The sequence below is a fragment of the Megalops cyprinoides genome, chromosome 19, assembly GCF_013368585.1.
Source record: "Megalops cyprinoides isolate fMegCyp1 chromosome 19, fMegCyp1.pri, whole genome shotgun sequence".
Taxonomy (NCBI): Eukaryota; Metazoa; Chordata; class Actinopteri; order Elopiformes; family Megalopidae; genus Megalops; species Megalops cyprinoides.
In genome coordinates, this window is record NC_050601.1 from 26,493,463 (window position 1) to 26,514,982 (window position 21,520).

The following is a 21,520-nucleotide window of genomic DNA, read 5'->3' on the forward strand; positions in this document are numbered from 1 at the left end:
TTCCAAGTCTTTTTGAAAAATCTGGGAAGTTTTACTGGACAGTCTCCCAGTCAGAGCTCCTAAAAACTGGTTCGCTGCATAACAACTGAAATCAAATACTCCCTGGAGCTTTTTGAAGTTCCAGAACCAGACTACTCCAGTTAATGTTTTTCAGAAATGTCTCAACATTTCTATGTTCATTCTGAAGCATACTTCTCCTCAGGCTGCTTTGACTTCTAAATAAATCACAAAGAGCATTTCAGTTTTTTTTTTTCCAACAAAACCATCAGTGTTACCCTTTAAAGGATTCTGTAGAATATTTACTTGACAGTGAGCTATTTGTTTCCCAGGTACTAGACCTCACATATCTCAAATAATGATTGACATAATATTAAAAAATGCAATACAAAAATAAAGGCACATTTAGAACACTTCAAACATTTCACACAATCAAATAAATACTCCTCTCAGTAATGGCACCCATATAAAACTAGTCCTTCTCCCTGTCTCCAGTTGAGTTATTATATCAGAAAAAAATTACAATCACTGAATTACACCATTAATAAACATACTGGAAATTAAGTGCAAAATGCTCATTATCATAGATGAAATGGGTGCAAATAAAACAGAGCCAGCCAGAACAGATACCGAGAGCCAGATGATGTCAAGTATCATGTTAAACGGCAGATGATGTCAGATCTCAGGTTAATTAGCAGACGATTTCAGATATACTGTTAAACATCAGATATCAGATATCTGTTAAACTGCAGATGATTTCAGATGTCCCATTTAACAAATGGTTTCAAATCTCATGATGGGTAAACACTGGATAGCCATCAGGCTGCCGCAGCTGTGGAGTGGAACTGGGGTAGCGGTGCTGGGGTACAGGAGTCCCCTGTGAGCCCCTCCTGTGGGTAGCCTCTGTGGCCTTACTGCTTCTGTAACCCTTTGCTTTTCACTGGGTCCCTCTTCTCCAACAGTCTTCAGGAAAGACACAAACAGAGCCATGAATCCAGTCACAAAAGCCTGCGTTCATGTTCAAAATGCTCCACTGTTTCAGACACACAATAATTATGAAACTATACTCACTGAAGGAACTAATAAATGAAATTTATATTTATAAAATTTAAACAAATACAATTCAGTTCCTCATTTTATTGTGGAGAGTTCAGGAAAAGCTATTGTCCAAAATGGTCTCCCACTTCCCTTTCAGGCCTGACTTTTTGGTTTTGATTTGAGATTCTAAAGCGCACATTCCACATTTTCTCCCAGGACTGTGCTAATTTCAGGCCTACACCGTTCTGTTCCTTCACAAATTCCATATCCCCTTTTGGCAAAGCCAAAGGACAGTCAAGGACATGTCCCTCGCTCTCAACCAGCCCGGTATTTCAAAGCCTTTGTCACGCAGTAGCTGTGTATCATGGCTTGCCTTGTTTGGCTACCCCTGAATATGTCTGACAGTAATCATGCACTTAACAGAGGTAAGTATGCATGGACTGGCCCACATTGCGGGGTAGACCATTGCTCTATTGCCCACATGTTTCTTATATAATGAAAAATACCTGATAAGCGGTAATTGGGAGCTTGAAACACTTGCTGCTTTTGATTGATCAGCCCTTGTGGATACAATACATACAGTTTTAAGAACATACAGCTGGTTAGGCCAGATGGGTCAGAGAGGGCCTTGGCCATTTTGTAGTGTCAGATTGGTGCCTTGCATGCAGACCTGAGTGCTCGTACCGTTGGCTGTAGTAGAAGTTGAGTATGTTGGAGGTGGTGATGTAGACAGCGCTGAGGATGGAGGAGACTGCGATGGCCAGGACAGCCAGGCCACAGAGGACACACAGCAGGGTGGCACCTCCAAGAGACAGCAGGAAGACTGCGGGACAGAGAACAGGAACATAGCGAGAAAGAGAATGGCATACTGGGAACACACTGCAGGAGAAAGCCCAGCACACAGGGAACACACAGTAGGAGAGAACAGCACACAGGGAATGCACTATGGGAGAGAGCAGCACACAGGGAATGCACTATGGGAGAGAGCAGCACACAGGGAATGCACTATGGGACAGAGCACAGGATCTCACAAGAACATACACAGCTTTTGCTAAAAGGGACAGTATTTTTGGTCAGATTTTGTATTCAGGTCAAATGGTTCCCAAATGTCAAATGTCCCTGCATTTACAGGAGTGTTGTTTTTGACAGAGAAAAGGCCATTAGGGATATTAAATGCGGGTGTTATTTCAGAAGAGGTACTATTTTACCCTCTAATTCCCACCAAAACAATGTTTCAAAAGGCATCTACTCCGTTATTTTTCTGTTACAAAAATAAAATCTGGGGGAGGTGGTTGGTGGAGCATACTAACCATTTACATATCAGCCTCCAATGCGTCGGTGACTCATGGTTTCGTAACAAAAAATATATGTCTGTAGTTTTTTTTTACTGGCAATGTCAGATTGTTAATTCTTGTGATTGGCACCAGATGCTAACCAGGTTAACATGCAACAACTTGCTGCCTGGACTCACCCTCCAAGAGTACGAAGCCAATGGTGGCGCCTATGAACGTAATCATGGCGAAGCCCAGAAAAAGCCCAATGGGTACTGTCGCCATGGCACCGAAAACCAGCAATGCCAGGGCAAAGAAGGGGTGGCTATTGAGATACCTCCCCAGGGAGGTATTCATCAACTCAGCCATCTAAGGACAGGAAGACAAAAGCAGAAATGCAGGTAAACATGGTACTGATACTGATGTGCAGGATGTGAAACAATGGGAAAACCTACAGGACTACGTTTTCATGTTCATAGTACATTATAAGAGTGGTCATGTTAGGCGAGTGGCTTGGAGATTGGCTTGCTCACTTTAGGGTCCCTGTGCATGTGGTCCATCATGGCGTGCAGGCTACTCCGAAACTGCAACAGTGCTCTTGGCAGCGTGACTACATTGCTGCACTGCATTATGGGAGTGAAATCTTGATCAAAGCAAAGAGGAGAAAGAGGAAATTACATCTTTAGCAGAAAGGTTTGTGACGTTTCAAATCAACATTAGTGAAAACTCAAATAATCAAAAGGAACAACAGTGCTGGTTTTATTTCAGTAAACAGTTGTACAAAGTTTACGGAGCCTTTACAAAATCCTGTCATTTGCTACTGTTTAAACACAAAATAATAAAAAATAACCACAATTTAATGAACAGTTGCATGCAGGTCCAAACGGTGAAAAACAATCTAAACAGCAATAGCAACTGTTACTGTTATCTTTAAACGTTTATATTCATAGTGCATTATTGGTATTTTGGGGGGAAAAAACGATGCAATGTATTGGACTGCCATGGTATTTTGTATAACACTATTCCATGACATGGGTAATTTTAAAGTGCAATAACTACATGGAAATTTCTACCGAGACAATAGCTTGGTAAGGGGGTCTACATAGGGGGTCTAATATAGATTTTACTACGACAGAATAGTCTACCACTGGACTACCATGCTAACCTTATCAGTATTTCTTACTATGGGATTTTCTAACATGACACAGTAGCTACAGCTCCTGTAGTTGCCTGCAGTTCACCTTCCCTTTGAAGATAGCTGAAAATTTACTATAGCTAGGCTATACGCCGATGTTTACGTATGACGGACAATCGAACATGCATATTTTCCGTCCTCGTGTCATTGTGAACCTCTGTTTATCAAGCCTCGGCCTCGACTGTACTTAAACTGTATCTTTCTAAATTCATACTAGAGGAGGTGCTATCTATCTAGCTAGCTATTTGGCTTTAACTCACCAAGAATAGCGCATTTGGTTCTAGCTAGCGAGCTAAACCGATCACACCCAGTAAACTCGGGATTATTCTAAACGTTTAATAAATGCACACAACATGACGGAGGGTTTGGATTCGTAATGAAAATAAACAGTCCGGGTACCTGCTACAGAGGAAACAGCCTCGAGTTATAGGACGTCACAACAGTATTGTGCAGGAGGGCAAACCTCTCCGTCCGTCTGAGACTGATGACGCCTGCGTCCAGCCCGGGCCAAGGGAAGACGTGCGAGGGTGCGCCTTCTCTAAAGGAGGCGAGAAATTGCAAACGTGGTGACAAATAAAATAAACTAGGATGTGAGTCTCCTCCCAATGGTATTGTGTAATACGAGAAGGAAAAGCCGCTGCCACCTACCTCAACACCCTGTTTAAGACCGAATCGGTTCGGAAAGTTTTACGCACCGCTTGATAATACTTTCATATTAGCGTCAAAATAAATTGTGTTGAAATTTCAGATTTCATTAGGCCTACCAATGTAATCCGATTAGAATTCCAAAGCACACCAAATCGACACCTTTGGCATGCCTTCTAGTTCGTTTTTGGAAAAGAAAAAACCTATCTTGTGATTCATCACTTGATCTGAAAGCCGTTCGTATAACTGACCATTTCCGTCCGGTTATGTGTAAATGTCCCCATAACTCAAAAACGCTTCACTGTAGTGGTATTTCCAACTCTGTAAGAGTTGTCTGTAATTACCCCTATACAACCGACAGAGGGCACAGTATTCAACCTTCGAATGATCTAAATCAGTGGTCCAGTGCTTTTTCTGTCATCATTCCAGTTGTGGTGTGAATTGCCACTACTGCTGGCAGACGTCAGTATGCCCCTTTAATCTTCTAAAGATATAAGTATGTGTTACCTTGTTTTGTTTAAATATTTAAATTATGTCGAGATTAAATATTCATTATTTGATCAAAGCGTTCTCTGAGCATAAGTTTTACATATAATCTGCTCCCAAGATATCACAAGTTTATCATAATTGAGATTATAGTTGTATTGAGAAAAAGAATGTTTGAGGAATGGAGCGTGGCGTTGTAGCAACAAGGAATTCGCTAAATATGTTTAACTGGAATGGTTATGCAAAAATGCAAATAAGGAACGCAAAACCGAGATTGTATAGCCAAGATGCATCGCGGCTACAGAGATCGCGGGAGTAATTTGTAAATTTTGAAATGTGAAATTTACCTATGTGGGCACAGCAGCATTTCTAAAAAAATGCTGTCATGCAATTGGTAAATTAAGCATACAGATGTTTCTGAGAATTCCCAAAATGACAATTCTAGGCCTACCGATAAATCGCAGTCGACCCCTTTCCAGCATTGTCTGTAAAATTGTCATTCCCGGTTCAAGAATGTGACGTCATTACGCGATGTCTGGTCAACAACTCAGCTGTTGAAGGGAGAACAGAGGAAAATAGAAAAACGCACGACAACGGTCCCTTTAAGGGAGCTACTGCGAGTTAACTGGGTATTCAATTTCTAATTTGACATATATGAGGGAATTCGCGCAGTATTCATTGTATAAAAAATAAATACTTGTGGGGAAATATAACAAAAAACAGGACGTAAGCGTAAGGAGGGGAGCGAGAAGAAAATGGAGTTGGAGGATGGAGTTGTATACCAGGACGACCCGGGGACGTCTGCGATGATGTCGGAGCGGGTGTCCGGCCTGGCCAGCTCCATCTACCGTGAGTTCGAGAGGCTGATCGGGAAGTACGACGAGGACGTGGTGAAGGAGCTGATGCCGCTCGTCGTGGCCGTGCTGGAGAATCTGGACTCCGTGTTCGCGGAGAACCAGGAGCACGAAGTCGAGCTAGAGTTGTTAAAGGAGGACAACGAGCAGCTCATAACCCAGTACGAGAGGGAGAAGGCGCTGAGGAAGCACGCAGAGGAGGTAAACTGGGAACGCCTGGGACGCAGATAAGAGGATGCTCACAGATGATCAATGAATTCCGTTTGCTCCGCGGTTGCTACCCAAGCCGCACTGGTAGTGTTTCACACCGGAGATCAGTCGCCTAAATACGCGCACACATGTGCATGATAGCCCGTCAGCTCCTCGCTCTCAAGACCTGCGCTAATATGCGGGGAAAACGAAGTCATTCTGTTGTACAGAAATCAAAAGGTTCATGCTGTTACATCATGTATCGTTCCCCATATTATGGACCTGTCAGCGCCACGTTTACAGTTCTCAGCAAATCGTTCGTGTGGCTCATAACTTTTCACGTATGTAGCTAAGATATTTCAGATAGCTAGCAAGATGTGCCTTCTGTGAGATTGTTATAGCCTATCGTTATATCCAAACACGAGATGCTTAGTTTTGGCGATGCCAAGCATTTTCAGGCAAATCTTTTTTTTTTATTGTGTAGTCACACCGTTAGAGATTCCGCGGTTTGTATTGACAGGCTACAGACAGCTCACCAAATCTCAGATTATAGCAGAAATCCTTCGTGGATAGCCATAACAGAATGCAACTAACTATGCAACTAACTTTCTAATGGTTGAAAACATTATAAAACAATGAAAGGTTTAAGCGCTGATATGCACACTGCTGGAGTCTGGACATAATTTAAGATTTCATATCTATACTCCGGTAGTGATGTCTGTATGACTGTCAGTAGTAATTGTTAGCATTCGTTATGAGTAATCTTATAATTTAATTTAACAAAATTCGAACAGGTCTATTTAGAATATAGTCATTGTTCTGGCTTCCGTTCCTCTGGTTTTGTGCTGGTGGATAGTAGAAAGGGACTGCCCTCTGTACAGTATGAAGAGTTTATTTTAACAAATCCAAGACACGGGGTCACTCTGTGATGCAGTTCACGTGATGATAGGCGCAATAAGAATCTTTATATATGGCTTACAAAAAAACCAAGGAAAGCATTACTCAATGTGGACATATTCACCACTTTCTTAATTTTGCATAATCTCAGATTAGGGGTGCCTAACATGCCAACACTACCTCTCTCTGTTGGCTCAGTGGCAGCATCACACCATACTTAATGGTGGCATTTGCTGTTGTCACTCATACCCCTCAAGAAAGAAGAATGACAAAGACCCTCTGCAGCATTTTCCTAACTATTCCACACACACGCAAACACGCAAGAAGATGGTGAGAATGAAAGGTCCCCCCCATACAGCTCTGTAATTTTGTGGCAGCGTATAATAAGAAGAAAGGCTTGTTACCGAAAGGTTTCTGGTTCAATTCCCCCTTGGGCAAGTACGTAACCCACAATTGCCTCAGTAAACATCCAGCTATATAAATGGGTAAAATTGTATGTAATGTATTTATGTCTATGTAAGTCACTCTAGATAAGAGCATCTGCTAAATGTAATGTAATGTACTTCATTTGTGCAAACTCAGAAGGGTCTAGCTGTTCTGCATACTTTAAGGTATGACCCATGCTATTGAAAGAATGCCATGCCAATATATGACACCTCTTTTGACGTTGAATCCATTGTCATCCGCATATCAGTGTCACTTGATTTAACGTTATTGATCGTTTTTCCAGTTTACTCTGATTTACTGTTTTGTGAGACCCGTTTATAAAATCCTTTGCCTAGCTCAGCTGACATGGAGAGAAAGCCCCTCTGAGACGCTGCCCTGGGAAAGCCCTTGGTTGTATTCCCTGACCTATTTTTATGGGTGGTGTTTTTCTGCCTCTCATTGAGTGAACGCTCAGCGAAGGTGACGTGGAGCGTCTGTTCACTGGTATTTCGCCAGTAGGCAGCTGTGGTATTTTTACCCCTTTGTTGCTGTAGTGCTGAACCTGGGCCAGTGAGAAGCGATGGTCCAGGATGCCTTGCCCTGATATAGCACCACTGGTTTTCCACTGTGTTTATCCACCACCAGAGCTTTAGCGTTTGAGACACCCTCAGCTGCCATTGTTCAAGTGCCATGGCTGATGATGAAACAAGAGTGACTCAAAAAAAGGCAAAGTGTGCCTCTATGAAACTATGGAAACTGCAGAAGCCACAGCATCTAGAAATTGTATCAGAGTCATAGTGCTAATAATGTTGAAAAACATTGAATACAAATCTGAATCTGGGTTTTAACACTTTACATTAACAGAAAATGAAGTCCTCTCCCATACTGTTCTTTTCAACAAAAGGCCTAGGTCCAATGGTGGGGATGCATATTATTTCAATCATTTGATTTACATTTACATTTATTCATTTGGCAGACGCTTTTATCCAAAGCGACTTACGTAGGTTACCATTCTTTACAATGTTATCCATTTATACAGCTGGATATTTGCTGAAGCAATTGTGGGTTGGGTACCTTGCCCAAGGGTACAGCAGCAGTGTCCCAGCAGGGATCAAACCGGCAACCTTTCGGTTATGAGTCCTGCTCCTTAACCACATGATTTCTTCATTTGACTGAACTGAAACAGAACTACCCCCAACTCTGATGGCAACACCTGTACTGGTATACAGATGCTGCCATGTTCTTTTCCACAAAAGCAACGCTTCCATGCCCTGTCTGTTGATGTCAGTCTCTATAGCGTGTCTGTGGTGACACACATTATGCAGGCAGTCGGTTTTGCCATTTTCCTCAGTTCAGTCAATTCAAGAAATTAACTGAAATTTAGTTAATTAATTGAAAAATCTTCATAGACGATTTTCAGTACATGGATTGAATTTCAATGAAAGCCTTGAATTGAACAAATTTAAGTGGAATTGACCCCAGGTCTGGTTGTCATAGTGTTATATGGGGAATAAGGAGAACAAATTCTACCGTACATTCTACCGTAATCTCATCACAAGTAAATGGCAGTAGTTGAGTGTTAAAAAGCTACTGCAGGGCGTTTCCTGTGCAGTTACAAGTCTTTGCAATAGCAGGAAACATTTACAATGACAGCAGCATCTACAGATTGTGTCTGATTTAATTAGGCCATACCTACTACAGAGTATGCTCCACCCCAGCCCCAGCTTGGTCCTAGTGCAGGTGTGTCAAATAAATTATAGGAAATTAAATTTTATGGTTTGTTCCTGCTCAGCCAGACCGTCTCATGCATGTGCAGAGATGCATGTGAACAGAGACTTTGAATTTTTTGGTAAGGCAGGCAGAAAAAAGGCAAAGGGCATGGTTTTTTCTCCATGTTTTTTTCATTGCATTGCATTATTGTCATTTAGCAGACGCTCTTATCCAGAGCGAAGGTTTTCGTAGGTTTTCAATTTTTTGTATTATCCACTCATACAGCTGTACAGTTACTGAGGTAATTCTGGGCTGAGTACTTTGCTCAAGGGAAAAACAGCAGTGCCCCTGCATGGAATCAAACCAGCAAGCTTTTGGTTATGGGCCCTGGTCCTTACCACTGCGCCACACTGCTTTTCCCCCAGCTGCTTTTTCATCCAACAAGCACATAGTACTGAGCCAACGTTTCAGTCCACAAACTAATGCAATTCAATGAACTGTGGAGTTCATATTAAATTAATGATTGGCAGAAATTTATGACTGTTTACTTAGCTAGCATGATGCACCTGGTGGTGCATCTAAGACCATCAATCATATTAAAAATTAGGTATCTGGTTGCTTGGAAGTGATTGTATTGGTCTCAGATAACCTCAGCTTCTAGCTATCACTTCTAGCTATCACTCGCAATGGCTATCTGAAACACCACACACAAGAATATGCATGAAAGCATAATGTGTCTGTAAGTTAATTATATTTTTGAACTTTTACAGGCTATCCCCCACCACTGAGTAGTTTTACTGTTCTAATAAGGCACATTTTCGTCTTTGCCTGAATGATAAAGGGAAGGTTTTATTGGGACAGTGAGAGTGGCCTACATCAAATATAAAAAGGACAAGAGGCAAGGGAGTCTTTCATAACTGGTTTCTTGCTCATTTAAAAACACTCAGAAAGCTGGACTGTTATTGTCTATTTCCCTTTACTGTATATATCTATATGTAGGGGGAAGTCTGAAGACTAAAGATATAGATTAATGTATATTTTGGAACTTTGTTTAAAAAAAGATTATTATTGTTGTTTAGCAGTGTGGTGTAGTGGGAACCAAAAGGTTGTCACAGACCTTGACCGACTACTGTAGGAACACCTTGACTGTCTGGCTTGGGGATCATGTCAGGTCTTAGCTGGCCTGCATTCAGTGGAGGGACCCCAAACTCAGATGTTGGAGGCCTGGTGTGTGGGTGTGTGTGTGCTACTTCTCTCCCCAAGCCTTCATACCTAATTTCATAGGTAGCCCTAATGATGGGTGTCTGTTGTCAAAGTGATACATACTGCTGAAGATTGCACATGTGCCCTATATTTAAATATATTACTGCAGTGCAGCTTGGGAAATTCATCAGTATATGTGTTTACCAGCAATTTAAAACAATTAGGCCAATTAATCTGGGGTAACTGGTTGGAACACCAGCCCTTGAGGAAATACGTTTTGACAGCTCTGTGCTAATGTGTTAGGAGATGCCTTTCACACCTACAGTTCGTTCTGTACAGACCGCAGCCTTGCCTACCTGTCATGCGGTAGGCCAGCATGTCTGGTGACAGGGGAGCTCTAAATTGAGATAATATATACACAAAGCTGGCCCAATCAAAAGTGGTGGGTGACATACCTGTTCAACCAGAGTGCAGTCGGCCTATAAACGTATCACTTTATTTAAAGGAGCAATGGGCAACAAGCAACAGACCTCTCTGAGTGTGGTTTAACCAATGACCTAGTTGCATTACACATAGCATGTGTGTTAAACTAACAGACAAGCTTGTAAAATTACTGTGGGCTGATTGATTTAAGCAATGAGATGAATAAATACATGGATAATGGAGGCCATATTTTGTAATGTATCTTCTGGTAGAAATGAAAATACTGGTTTAGCTTGTTTGAAAACCAAAATACACTGTGCATCATTATATGCAGAGGAGAGACACAGAATGTTTTGTGTGTGAGCTTGTGTATGTGTGTTTGTTCATGAAAGTGAGAGAGTGTATGTATTTTGTGTGAGAGAGAGTATGTGTGAGTGTGTGTGAATATGTATGTGTGCAGAGTATAATAGGTCAGAGTATGAGGGCGAGTCTGTGTGTGTAAGAATATGTGTGAATGTTTGGTGTGATAGCCCCCTCTCTCTCTCTGCAGAAGTTCATAGAGTTTGAAGACTCTCAGGAGCAGGAGAAGAAGGAGCTGCAGGGCCATATGGAGACGCTACAGTCACATGCACGGCAGCTGGAGCTCCGCACCAAGAACTATGCTGACCAGAGTGAGTTACCGCTGCCAATCACTCATTTACACCTCACTCACTCACTCACTCACTCACTCATTCACACTTCATTCACAACTCACTCACACTCTCACTCATTCACACTTCACTCACTCACTCACACCTCACTTGCTCTTTCACTCACTCATTCAGTCACTCTCATTCACTCCCCAGTCACTCGCACCTCACTTAACTAACTTTTTCCATTCACACCTCACGGTCTTGCTTACTCTCTCATTCACACCTCACTCACTCACACCTCACTCTCATTTATTCATTCTCACTCACTCACTCATTCACACCACACTCTCATTCACACACTCTCTCACTGACTGACTGACTGACTCACTCATTCTCACAGAAACCCCACCCTGGCCAGAATGAGTCACCTGTCTACACCTGTTCCCACGCAGTGCTTCCTCCCACAATGCACACTCTAACACGAGCACTACACAGACACAGTGAAAATGACAGAGGCAGAGACTTAATGCTGAGGGTGACAGTAATTGGATTATATTTACAGGGCCTTTGCAATTCCCCACCCCTCATATGATAGCTGACATTACTGCCAAACCACCCCTTATGTAAGAGGATTACTGCATAGGAATAAAATAATCCATGCACAATAATACATCATCCAGGCAATGAGATGCTGTAGTGGATTTAAGCTGACCTTTCAAATGATATTTAAATGGTTTAAATGATTCTGCTTAACTAAACGTACATACTGTGTGTTATGTGGTCTGTATGGCAGTCCCTTTAAGGTGTTTCTAAAGGACTTGAGTGAGCAGCACCTGTCTAGAGATGGTTGTGTCAAATGGCTGGCCTTGTATTCCATCATTCTTATGACAGAGAGCTTTGACCCTTTCTGTGTTGTGTTCTTTAAACAAACCACTCAGATCACAGTGTCAGGAAAGCCTTAATTGTTCTATAAACAAAAGTGGGACAAAAAACAAGGCAGCTTTGTGTTTGAAATGTTTAGATGAACATCAGGTAGCTTTTTGAGTCAAAAATAAACAGATCAAACAAGAGCTCGCAAGCTACCTCAAATGCTTCCAAGCCCCAAAGGTGTAATGCAGTATAATATAACAATTAAACAAACTGATAAGAATTAACATCTTATTGCTTGAACTGTCTGTTCATTGTGTACACTGTTTTTTTCTGCACAGCATGATTCCATAATTCCATGAACACATTCAGTGCTTTCAAAACAAATTAAACAGCACAATTCAATGACATACATTCGTTTAATCACAGCTATATTCTGTTTTATAGTTACACAAATTTAAATATTGTGTAATAATAATCATCTTGTTGGATTTGCCAAGTTACGTGCAGATTCTACATAAAGAGGACTGTTGTTACATCATGACGCACACACTTCCAATACATTTTACCATATTAAATGAGTTACGCTTTGTTTTAAAGTTTAAGAAGTAAATTCTATGTACACAAGTATATTAAATATTAGCAACCTAGCTAGCACCCCATTCATATATTAAACTACTGCTGAAGGCATGCTGGTTAGAGTGAGTAAAGCAAAAAGAGTGGACCAACCTGCTTAAAATATCATGAATATCAGCTTATGTACTCTTAACTCTGAACAGGTCGTTCCTTAGGTAATGCATGCACTTCTTTCTTCGAATATGTTCTTCCATAACAAGCGCACTTCAGTTTTAGAAAAGTAATTCGTAAATGTATTCACAATACTAGCAAACACCCTTTGATATTAAACTACATTATGAAACATTTTCATTGCAGTGAATAACGTAAGAAACATTGGAAACATAATATCTTGCTAAGCCTGTCTAATTCAACAATACTGGCTAGGTGCCAGACATATAAGGTGAAGTTCAAAATGTTCTAATCTAGCGTTTCTGCTTTTTCCAATGATAAACAGAATTTAACACAAGATCAGCTGCAGCTGAGTTAATTTCAGTGATGAACGGAATCTAGCTTGCTAGTCAACTATGTTTTCATTTACAGATACAACACGCATTTTAAAGTGACAGTCATAACAAGATTTGTTCAAACAGTCCTTCAAATGATGCGTAAACTCACTGAGTCGCTACGCAGTGATATGACGACTTGCAACGTGTATTGAAGAGAAGTACTTTTCTCAGTTGAAGACCGAACTTGAGATTCGTAGCGAAGTAACCCTAAATTTTATGAGGTTCCTGTGCGCGTGCTCCGCCATGTTTTCATGTCCACCAAGTGTTTAATAAGAGTTTCCTTTTCAATACACGGGATTGCACCTCTCGTGGAAGACTTCAGTACTGCAAGTATTTGCATAGACTCCGATTATATTTTGAGACCATATTTTATAGGATTTTTTTTACGGAGGGGGGCTTCGCCCCACATCTGCAAACTTTATGACAGAATTGCATATACATATGCCACAAACCTACCAGATGTGGTGTGAATAGCTGTTACCGTTTTGGAGTTATAGCCGTGGGAAAAATCAGTTTTTATGTTTTTATGGCACAGGTAGGCTTTTGATCCAGGTAACTTCCAAATTATAGCAGATCTCCATAAGCCCCATGCAATTTGATTAATAGAGCCCTTGGGCTACATCCAGGACCAGATTTCACATTCCCTAGAGTTTTATGACATAGGAGGCTTATGGCATGAGTGAGCAATGAGTTTTTTTGTAAATATGGAGGTGGAGGGGCCTTTGGCCCTGATGCAAAAGTTTCCATGTACAAGTTCATGTCATAACAGACATGCATCCAAATTTTGTGTAAATTGGACTTATATTTCTACACATTTGGCCTGCCAGAAGAACAGAAGGAAAAATAATTTTTTAAAAAAAGAGAACAAAAACATGGGCTTGGAAGCATAAGTATTTGGCTGCCTGCCATATAGTTAGTGTTTTACATCAGCACTATGGTGACATTTTGCATTTTGCAACATCACAGAAGGGTGAGGAGAATGGCACGCTTTAGCAGAGGAATGGCAGTGCAAAGTTGAGAGACTGAAGGTAGACCTGACAGCAAATGGGATGATTATAGTGTTTAGACACCTCTAAGCCAGGCCTATTAATAATCATCTGGAAGATTACAGCATTTCCTGTCTTTTAAATTTACTGCTGGCACCAGTTTAGTATAAAATGCCTGGTTTGCAATAAATTTAGGACACCTTGTGGCCAATTGTCATTATTGCAGTGGATGGCGATTTCATTTTAATGAATTATGTCCATGGGTTTCTCATGCCAGAATATAGAACATTGTTTTTCCAACGTGTGCATCCTGAGACGGCCAATGCCGATCCAGATCTCTGAAAATTTAGAAGTATGGAAAGTAAGATATCCAAATATAATGCATCACCAGGTCTGAATTTTAGTCATGGGGTATAAAATGTATTGATAAATAAATTCTAGAAAAGTTGTAAACATTTTTTCTTCAATAACAGCAATATGATTGGCAGATTGGACTGTTATTAGTACCATGCCTCGTTGGTTGTTTTTATTTTTAGTGGAGGTTCACTGCTCCTTGTAAGACCTATGTTTGCCACTGAAAAACAACAAAAGTGGTGAAATTGTTCTCCACCAGCTGTTCTTGTGGACCAGTAGGAATTCACACACACTCTTTAGAATTTCAGTCTCATGTCTAGATGCAGTTTTAAGTGCAGCTTCACCGAAGTGTAGAAATGATCCTGACCAGTAGTGGGCAGTGTGCTCCTGAGCAGCTGTTCTAGACAGACTGACTGACCAATCAGAGGTTTCCTCTCTCAGTTGGCAGGTTGGAGGAACGAGAGGCGGAGCTCAAGAAGGAGTTCAACTCACTTCATCAGAGACACACAGAGGTAAGGAGAGTCAGGGGGCAGGTCTGAGGCATAAGGATGGGCTTGTCTTTGGCCAAGTTTAGCTCCTTATAAGAGTGGGTTAATTGCCTTGTCTGTATATTGTTTTTCATGGCTGTCCTGTCTATCAAGTCCTCTACCAGTGGTTCCATGTTACAGTGGCTACATGATATCTCCCATTGTGCTGTTTCATTTGGCAAGAATATGTCTGAGTTAGCATTAGACAAATAACCCCTTCCATTTCTAGGGGCAAGTTTCAGTCACACCCCTTCCTTCAGTCTTTGTGAACAGAAACAAAGTAATATGAACTGGGACGTATACATAAGATTCATTTATTTGCTCCACCCTCAAGGCTGTCATTCATCCCATCATTGGTCACAGGTTTAATGGACATGAGTGTTTCACTTGTTAATAATGACGGCTGGGCAGAACCATCGTGTTATCAATGGCTCATTTATTTGAACCAATCATAATGGTTTTTGCTATGGCAAGCAAAATATTTTGGCTTTTGGTTTGTACAAGTTAGTGATTGACAGAGCATGATTGCTTTCACCCCATTATGATGTGTCACTTCCTCTTAACCTGCTGATTAAGCTTTGCTTCCTGTCTGTTTGTTGCAGATGATTCACACCTACATGGAGCTCTTGGAGCGCACTAAACTACAGCAGCTGACCGGAGGAGATGCATCTGAGACAGGGACTCTGGGAAGAGTGCGGTAAACGCCACATTGCCTCTTTTCCATTGTAAAGCTGGAATCAGACTGGATTATTATTCTCCTTTTACACTGTAGAAACTGGAACCAGGCTGGCTCATTATACCCCTTTCCCACTGCAGAAGTAGAACCAGGCTGGCTCATTATACCCCTTTCCTACTGTGGAGCTATAACCAGGCTGGCTTATTATACCCCTTTCCTACTGTGGAGCTATAACCAGGCTGACTCATTATACCCCTTTTCCACAGTACACTGCAAAAAATCCAAATCTCACCAAGCATATTTGTCTCTTTTCAAGTCAAAATATCTCTTTACACTTAATATAAGACACAGTCACCAAACAAGCAAAACTTCTTGAGCTATAAGGACTTGTTTTTAGACGGTGCATCTTGAATATCTGTGTATTTCCACTAGTTCCATTGGCAGATTTTTTCAGCAAAAAACACCTTGTATTAATTATTTTATTTCTTATTTTTGAAGGGCTATTTTTTGCAGTGTAGAGCTGGATCTATGCTAGTATGAGCTATGTGTCCCAGTGAAGTATGATTGCTTTTCCATTCCGTTACCTGCAACCAGAGCCAGTCTACATGGTGTTACACTGAACATTACCATCTACCCAGATCAAGACGAGCACCTGGACGTCACCTACAGTCCAAGGCTGAGGTTTCCTTTGTAAAACTACACTCCTTGTTACTTTTGTCTACCTCTGGTTGTTTAATGTGATTGGTAATGGCGGTGTGCCCCTCTCTGCTTACCTTCCTTATCTCCTCCATTGTTGAGACTGACACTGACAGAGCTGAAGGTAGTTCTGCACCTTGTGCAGTTGTGCATAGCCTGGTGGGCTGGCAGCAGTAATATCAGTGGTCCTACCAGGCAAGGGTGAGCATGAGAAAAAAGACAATGGAAATGCACCAGGAACCTGAACTAAGCAGGCCAGCCCTACAGTGGGAGAGAGGTGAGTCCCAACTGGTTGCATGCAGCAGTCTGCCAGGTGTCTTAAAATGTCTACTCAGTCCAGCGAGTCTACCGCGGGCCAAAACCAACAATGATAGAACCGTGATACTGGTTTCTCCTTTTTTCAGGTCTAGGAGAGCTAATGCACATAAATGAAAGAATGTTTTCCTTGTGAAAGGGGTATGGCCATGCCATTGTGACCACTTTGAAGCTGGTCACAATGGCATGGCCACACCCCTTTTACAAGGAAAACATTCTTTCAATATGGACATTAAAACTCTGAAATTACATAGAAGGTGCAAATCTGGCTGGGCTGGTTTGAAACTGGCATTATTGGTCCAGAGCTGGCAGAGAGGTGATAGAGTGTATTCTGATTGAATGAAGTCAATCCGTCCATTTCTCTAATGTGAATAGATTGACATACTGCTGTTGGTGACACTTGCAGATGTTTAACTCTGGAAAAAATGACAGAGGCTGCATTGTGAATGCTCTGTGTGTGACAGGTGAAGGTGGCATGTCATAAAGCCTGATTAGGGTTAAGTTGTTGAGTGACAGAGGTTTTCTTTTTCTCACTTTGTGACAGAATTCCTACTCTGTGTGCTGTGTGTGGTATGATGCAGGCTCCTGTTTGGAAAGGCCTTTGTTTCAGCATTGGTCAGGAGCTGATTGGGGAGGCAGCGGCATGTTCGACTTGTGATTGGTTCACTGCTGGTGCAGAAGCAACAGTGTTCTAATTCAGGATTTGTCTGGAGCTGGGAGGGTTATGATACTGTATTCTGACTCACAATTGGTCAAAAGCTGCTGGGGAGATGACACTGCATGTTGTGATTGGATGAAATGGTCCATTCCTCAATTCTGTGTAACATTAGCAGAGGCTGCTGTCTAGATGCTCTATAATAATTACAATGGATTCTGACCTTTATCTCTTCTAGATGCAGGGCCATGCAGTTATTCATCCCCTTTGTATATTTTGTTTGTACATGGAAGATGTCCAGTGTTCCTATATTTGTCCTCAAGGTTGTAGCTAATTTGTATCTTTAACATGATAGATATATTTGATAACATTGCTGTGCTGATGCAGCTTGGCTTGCTAACACAGATGAGCTCTGAGTGGGTAAATTCACCTGCATTGTGAGCCGCTCCATATTTTCTCAGTGATTAGCCGCGGTTAGTGTGCTGTTTCCACTGTTTTTCTCACCTCCGCGTTTGCACTAGTGAGTGGGAACGGGGAGAGAGAGAAGAGAATTTAATTAGCTGTGCTGTGTGACAAGGAGAGAGAGAAAGCAGGAGGGAGAGAGAGAGAAAGGAAAGAGGGAAGAGGTGAACAAGGGACGTTTGAGCTGGGTAGGCAATCATAGCATCACCCAGAAACCAGATTCCTTGCTTTCCCTCTCTCTCTCCCTCTCTCTCTCCCTCATTCGGGGAGGTTGCAGATGATGTCATCCCTCCCCTCGCTGCAGCCCGCCCCCCCCTCCCCAGCCAGCCCCGTCTGTTGCGCCGCTGATGGGATTGTTTGTGTCGGCGCACTCGCTAGCTCAGCGGAGGTCTGGCCCGCGCTTGTTAGCGCTGCCGCATCCCGCCGGCCCGCGGGTGCCACACAGCCATGAGCCCCAGATGCATGCTGTTGCTGGTTTTCGGGTGCGTGGGTGGGGCGGTGGTGGTCAACGCTGCTGTGGTGGTCTCGCTGTCTGTGCTGCTGCTGGTGCACTACTCCGTCTCCACGGGCCTGCCAGCCCTGACGCAGTCTCTGCCCAGGATCAGCAGGTATACAGCGCCTCTGTTCTCCTCTCCTCTGTCTCTCTCTGTCACTCCTCTCCGCCTCTCTCTGTGTCGGTACCATTATCCTCTCCATCTAACTTTTCTCCATCTCTGCCTCTCTCTATCTCGATCTCTCTCTTTCTCTGTTTCTCCTCTTTGCTCTCTCTCTCTAGCCTCTCTCTCTGTCTTTCTCCTCTCCTCTCTGCCTTTCTCTATCTCTACCGTTCTCTGTCTTTTCTCTTCTATCTCTCTGTCTCCCTCTTGCTCTCTCTACTTTCCTCTCTTCTCTCTCTCTCTTCTCTCCTCTCTCGATCCCTTTCTCCCTCCTTTACTCTCTATCTCTTCACCTCTCTCTCCCTCTCCTTTCCTGTGTGCTGTCCTCCTTCCTCCTGTCCCTACCCCTCTTTCCCTAAACCACCCCCACCCCTAGCTGCTATGCGCTTGCCTCTGTAGCCATCTATACAAACACTGATTGGAGGGCAGCAGCTGCTCTGTTCCTGCTTCCTGCTGTCTCTGTTGTTTACCGGAGTTTAGAGGAGAGAGCGAGAGACGTCAGTGCGTGCGAAATCAATACACAGCAACACAATGTGTTTCAAAATGGCTCCCCGCCCCAAGATGGTGATGAGAGCAGATTTCTAACCTTTGATGGCTGTGCTGTATTTGCCTGCCCCTCGTGAGACTACCGCTTCAATCAAATATGTAAATGGTGCGCTTTTAATAGAGACGCCAGGTTGTACAGTCTGCCGGAGCCGGCAGGTTTTTAGAGACTCTCTGTGGTGCCTGTGTACAAAGCTTGATATGGTACAGTGTCATTAATCTGCATGACTTTGTGGTACTTGCTAACTGCAAATATATATGTCAAAGGAGCAGTACAATGAAATGCTACTTACTGTTGCTGTAGTCAGCTCCGCTGTGTTTGAACTTACTCTCATGTCCTTTTGAAAGTATGTCAATAGAGCTGTGAGAGTGGGGGCTTGGAGGATGTTGTAACCATGCACACAACAAATTATGACATAAGCTCTGCTTTAATGAAACAAGAGAGAGGACAACATGAAATTAGTTCATAATCATAAGTGTTCATCTCCACGGAGATCTTTTGTAAAGGGAGATTTATACAATCTGAAGAGGAACTGGAGTGCCCTAGAATATTTTTTTTGTTTGTTTTATCTAACATAGAACCAACCGTGTGTGTTATAAGTGTGTGTTTGTGTTGGTAGCTTCTTTACCCCAGAACTCCATAATGTAAAGGAGGCGTGGCCAGACAATCAATCTGTGTGTTTACATAGATGATTGGTTGATACTTAAAGCTGAAGGACCCAATAGCAGTGACTGGATAAAAGAGTGTAAGTGAGGTGTGATAATTTGGAATCCAAGGAAATATAATTCCTCTTTTTAACAACAAGAAATGTATCATCAAACTGTAATTTTTGTAAACCGTGAATCATAAGTACACTTTCAGACTGAATTGGAAATGAGTTACTATGTAGTTGCTAAGACGTTGATGGCATTAACCTCATTAAACCTCTCATGGTGTTAGGGTTCTTGGGACTGCATCTACACTGCATATTAAAAAAGCAAGCCTGAAAGAGACTTTAGACTTTCCACATGTATTTTCTGAGCTGGTCTTTCAGTTGGTCCACATTACATTATCTCAGGTGTTGTGGGTGCAGGTTTGAGGCTCGATGGAGGGTGGACTGTGACCTCTCTGCTGTTGCTGCTGTCATTCTGCCTCTGTGTTGTCTGTACTTAAACTTCTGCGCGTCTCTGTTTTTGTACAGGAAGGAGAGGCCTCTGTCCTTGGGGATTTTCCCACTGTCAACAGGGGGTGCTGTTCTCACTCCTGAACCCCAAAGGAAGGCGGAGACTTCGGGGACAGACACTTGGAAGTGCAACGACCTCAGCCAACCACGCGCTGGCACTTGCCTCAAGGTGTGTGTGTGTGTGCGTGTGCGTGAGTGACCACAACGATGGCAGAAGCTGTTGTAAATACACGGGTGATAGTGATAAGAATGGCAAATATTTGTCTGTATGACAGAAGCAACGACCCTGAGGCTGTTTACCATTTTAAGAGTTGCAGAGGCTGAAAGACGGGGGCGTGGCTGCTCTGCTTTCTGAAAAACTAGGCTGAAGTTTCCTGAAATGGATCTTTTGTGGACAGAGTTGTGTAGGGAACATCCTGTTCCTTTGTCAAAGGGAGCGAGAGGTCGCATTTAGGAAAGGAAAGCTGGGGGTCCTTCACCACCTGAATGTCTAATCAGGGCTCTCTGAGGCTGAAGGAGAGGAGAAAGCAGGAAGGGGAGCAGAGGCTGGGCCCATCCCATGGGACAGAGGGAGTCCCCTCCTTAAAGGCTTTCAGGAAACACTTATTACATTCAAAACACAGCACAATTATGTAATTATCATAACAATATTAGTGCATTATTGCCGTTATTACAAAATTTACAGTATTACATTATTACCTTTTATGCAATATTACTACTTACTATATACACAAGCATCTAAATCACTAGATGACAAAGTTACACAGGTCATTCTCTTTGTGCTATTGTCTCTTTTGCCCCCCTTTTGGAATGGAATTTTGGAGTTCTATCACACAAAGCATGTCTCTGCACAGGAGCACTGAAGAGCAAAAAACACAATGCTTCAACATACCTGCATATAGCCAATGGCTATATTTCACACTGTAAGTCCCATAATGCACCACAATGGAGCAAACTCTAACTGGAGGATGGGTTAATGACACAACTCAGACTCTGACACTGGTCTAGGGTGTAGGACTCAGCCTGTACTCAGGACAAGCACTCGAACCAGCTGACTTTAACTTTAAGCTCCTGGGAGGATGAGTTTTACACAGAAATAAATACACACTTGCTCGCACACACATGTGTATGTGCATGTACACATGCTCACAGATGCTGTAACTCACTGATACATGTTTGCACTTGCGCAGGCAGACACACTCACAGACGTGCACAAACGTGCACTCACGCTTACACATGCACACAGAGGCACAGTACACACTGTCCAAATTTTTACCCTGCTGACTCCACAAAATTCATTTCATGTTCTCTGCTGATCTTGGGTGTGTTTGATGAGCTTTTGTGCAAATTCAGAACAGAGGAAAATTAATTAGGAATAAAATAAAGAGGACTTTGTTTTGTCCAGCTTTAGGTCACTGCAATGCTGTAATATCAGTCTTTTGAGATGAGTATGATGTCTAGAGCAAGCCTGTGTGGTTGCTGGGTGAGAGGAACAGGAAGTAGGCTCCAGTATCCCCCACAGTGTGATAC

At 42.4% G+C, this 21,520-nt stretch overlaps 2 protein-coding genes across 2 annotated transcripts in view; one reads left to right on the forward strand and one right to left on the reverse strand.

Moving 5' to 3' along the window:
- Window positions 1–480: 480 nt before the first annotated feature.
- Window positions 481–17,929, reverse strand: LOC118794064 (lipid droplet assembly factor 1-like). Its single transcript, XM_036552205.1, has 6 exons — window positions 17,597–17,929; window positions 3,901–4,039; window positions 2,840–2,949; window positions 2,507–2,675; window positions 1,720–1,858; window positions 481–960 (listed from the first exon to the last, which is right to left on the reverse strand). The coding sequence occupies exons 3-6, from the start codon at window positions 2,933–2,935 to the stop codon at window positions 909–911; spliced, it is 456 nt and encodes a 151-aa protein (XP_036408098.1). The 5' UTR covers window positions 2,936–2,949; window positions 3,901–4,039; window positions 17,597–17,929; the 3' UTR covers window positions 481–908.
- Window positions 5,166–21,520, forward strand: part of LOC118794063 (C-Jun-amino-terminal kinase-interacting protein 4-like) — a 39,044-nt gene continuing 22,689 nt past the window's right edge. The window contains 5 exon segments of the mRNA XM_036552204.1: window positions 5,166–5,687; window positions 10,885–11,005; window positions 14,739–14,809; window positions 15,427–15,521; window positions 20,009–20,159. Coding sequence (XP_036408097.1) covers window positions 5,388–5,687; window positions 10,885–11,005; window positions 14,739–14,809; window positions 15,427–15,521; window positions 20,009–20,159 — 738 coding nt within the window. The 5' untranslated portion in view covers window positions 5,166–5,387.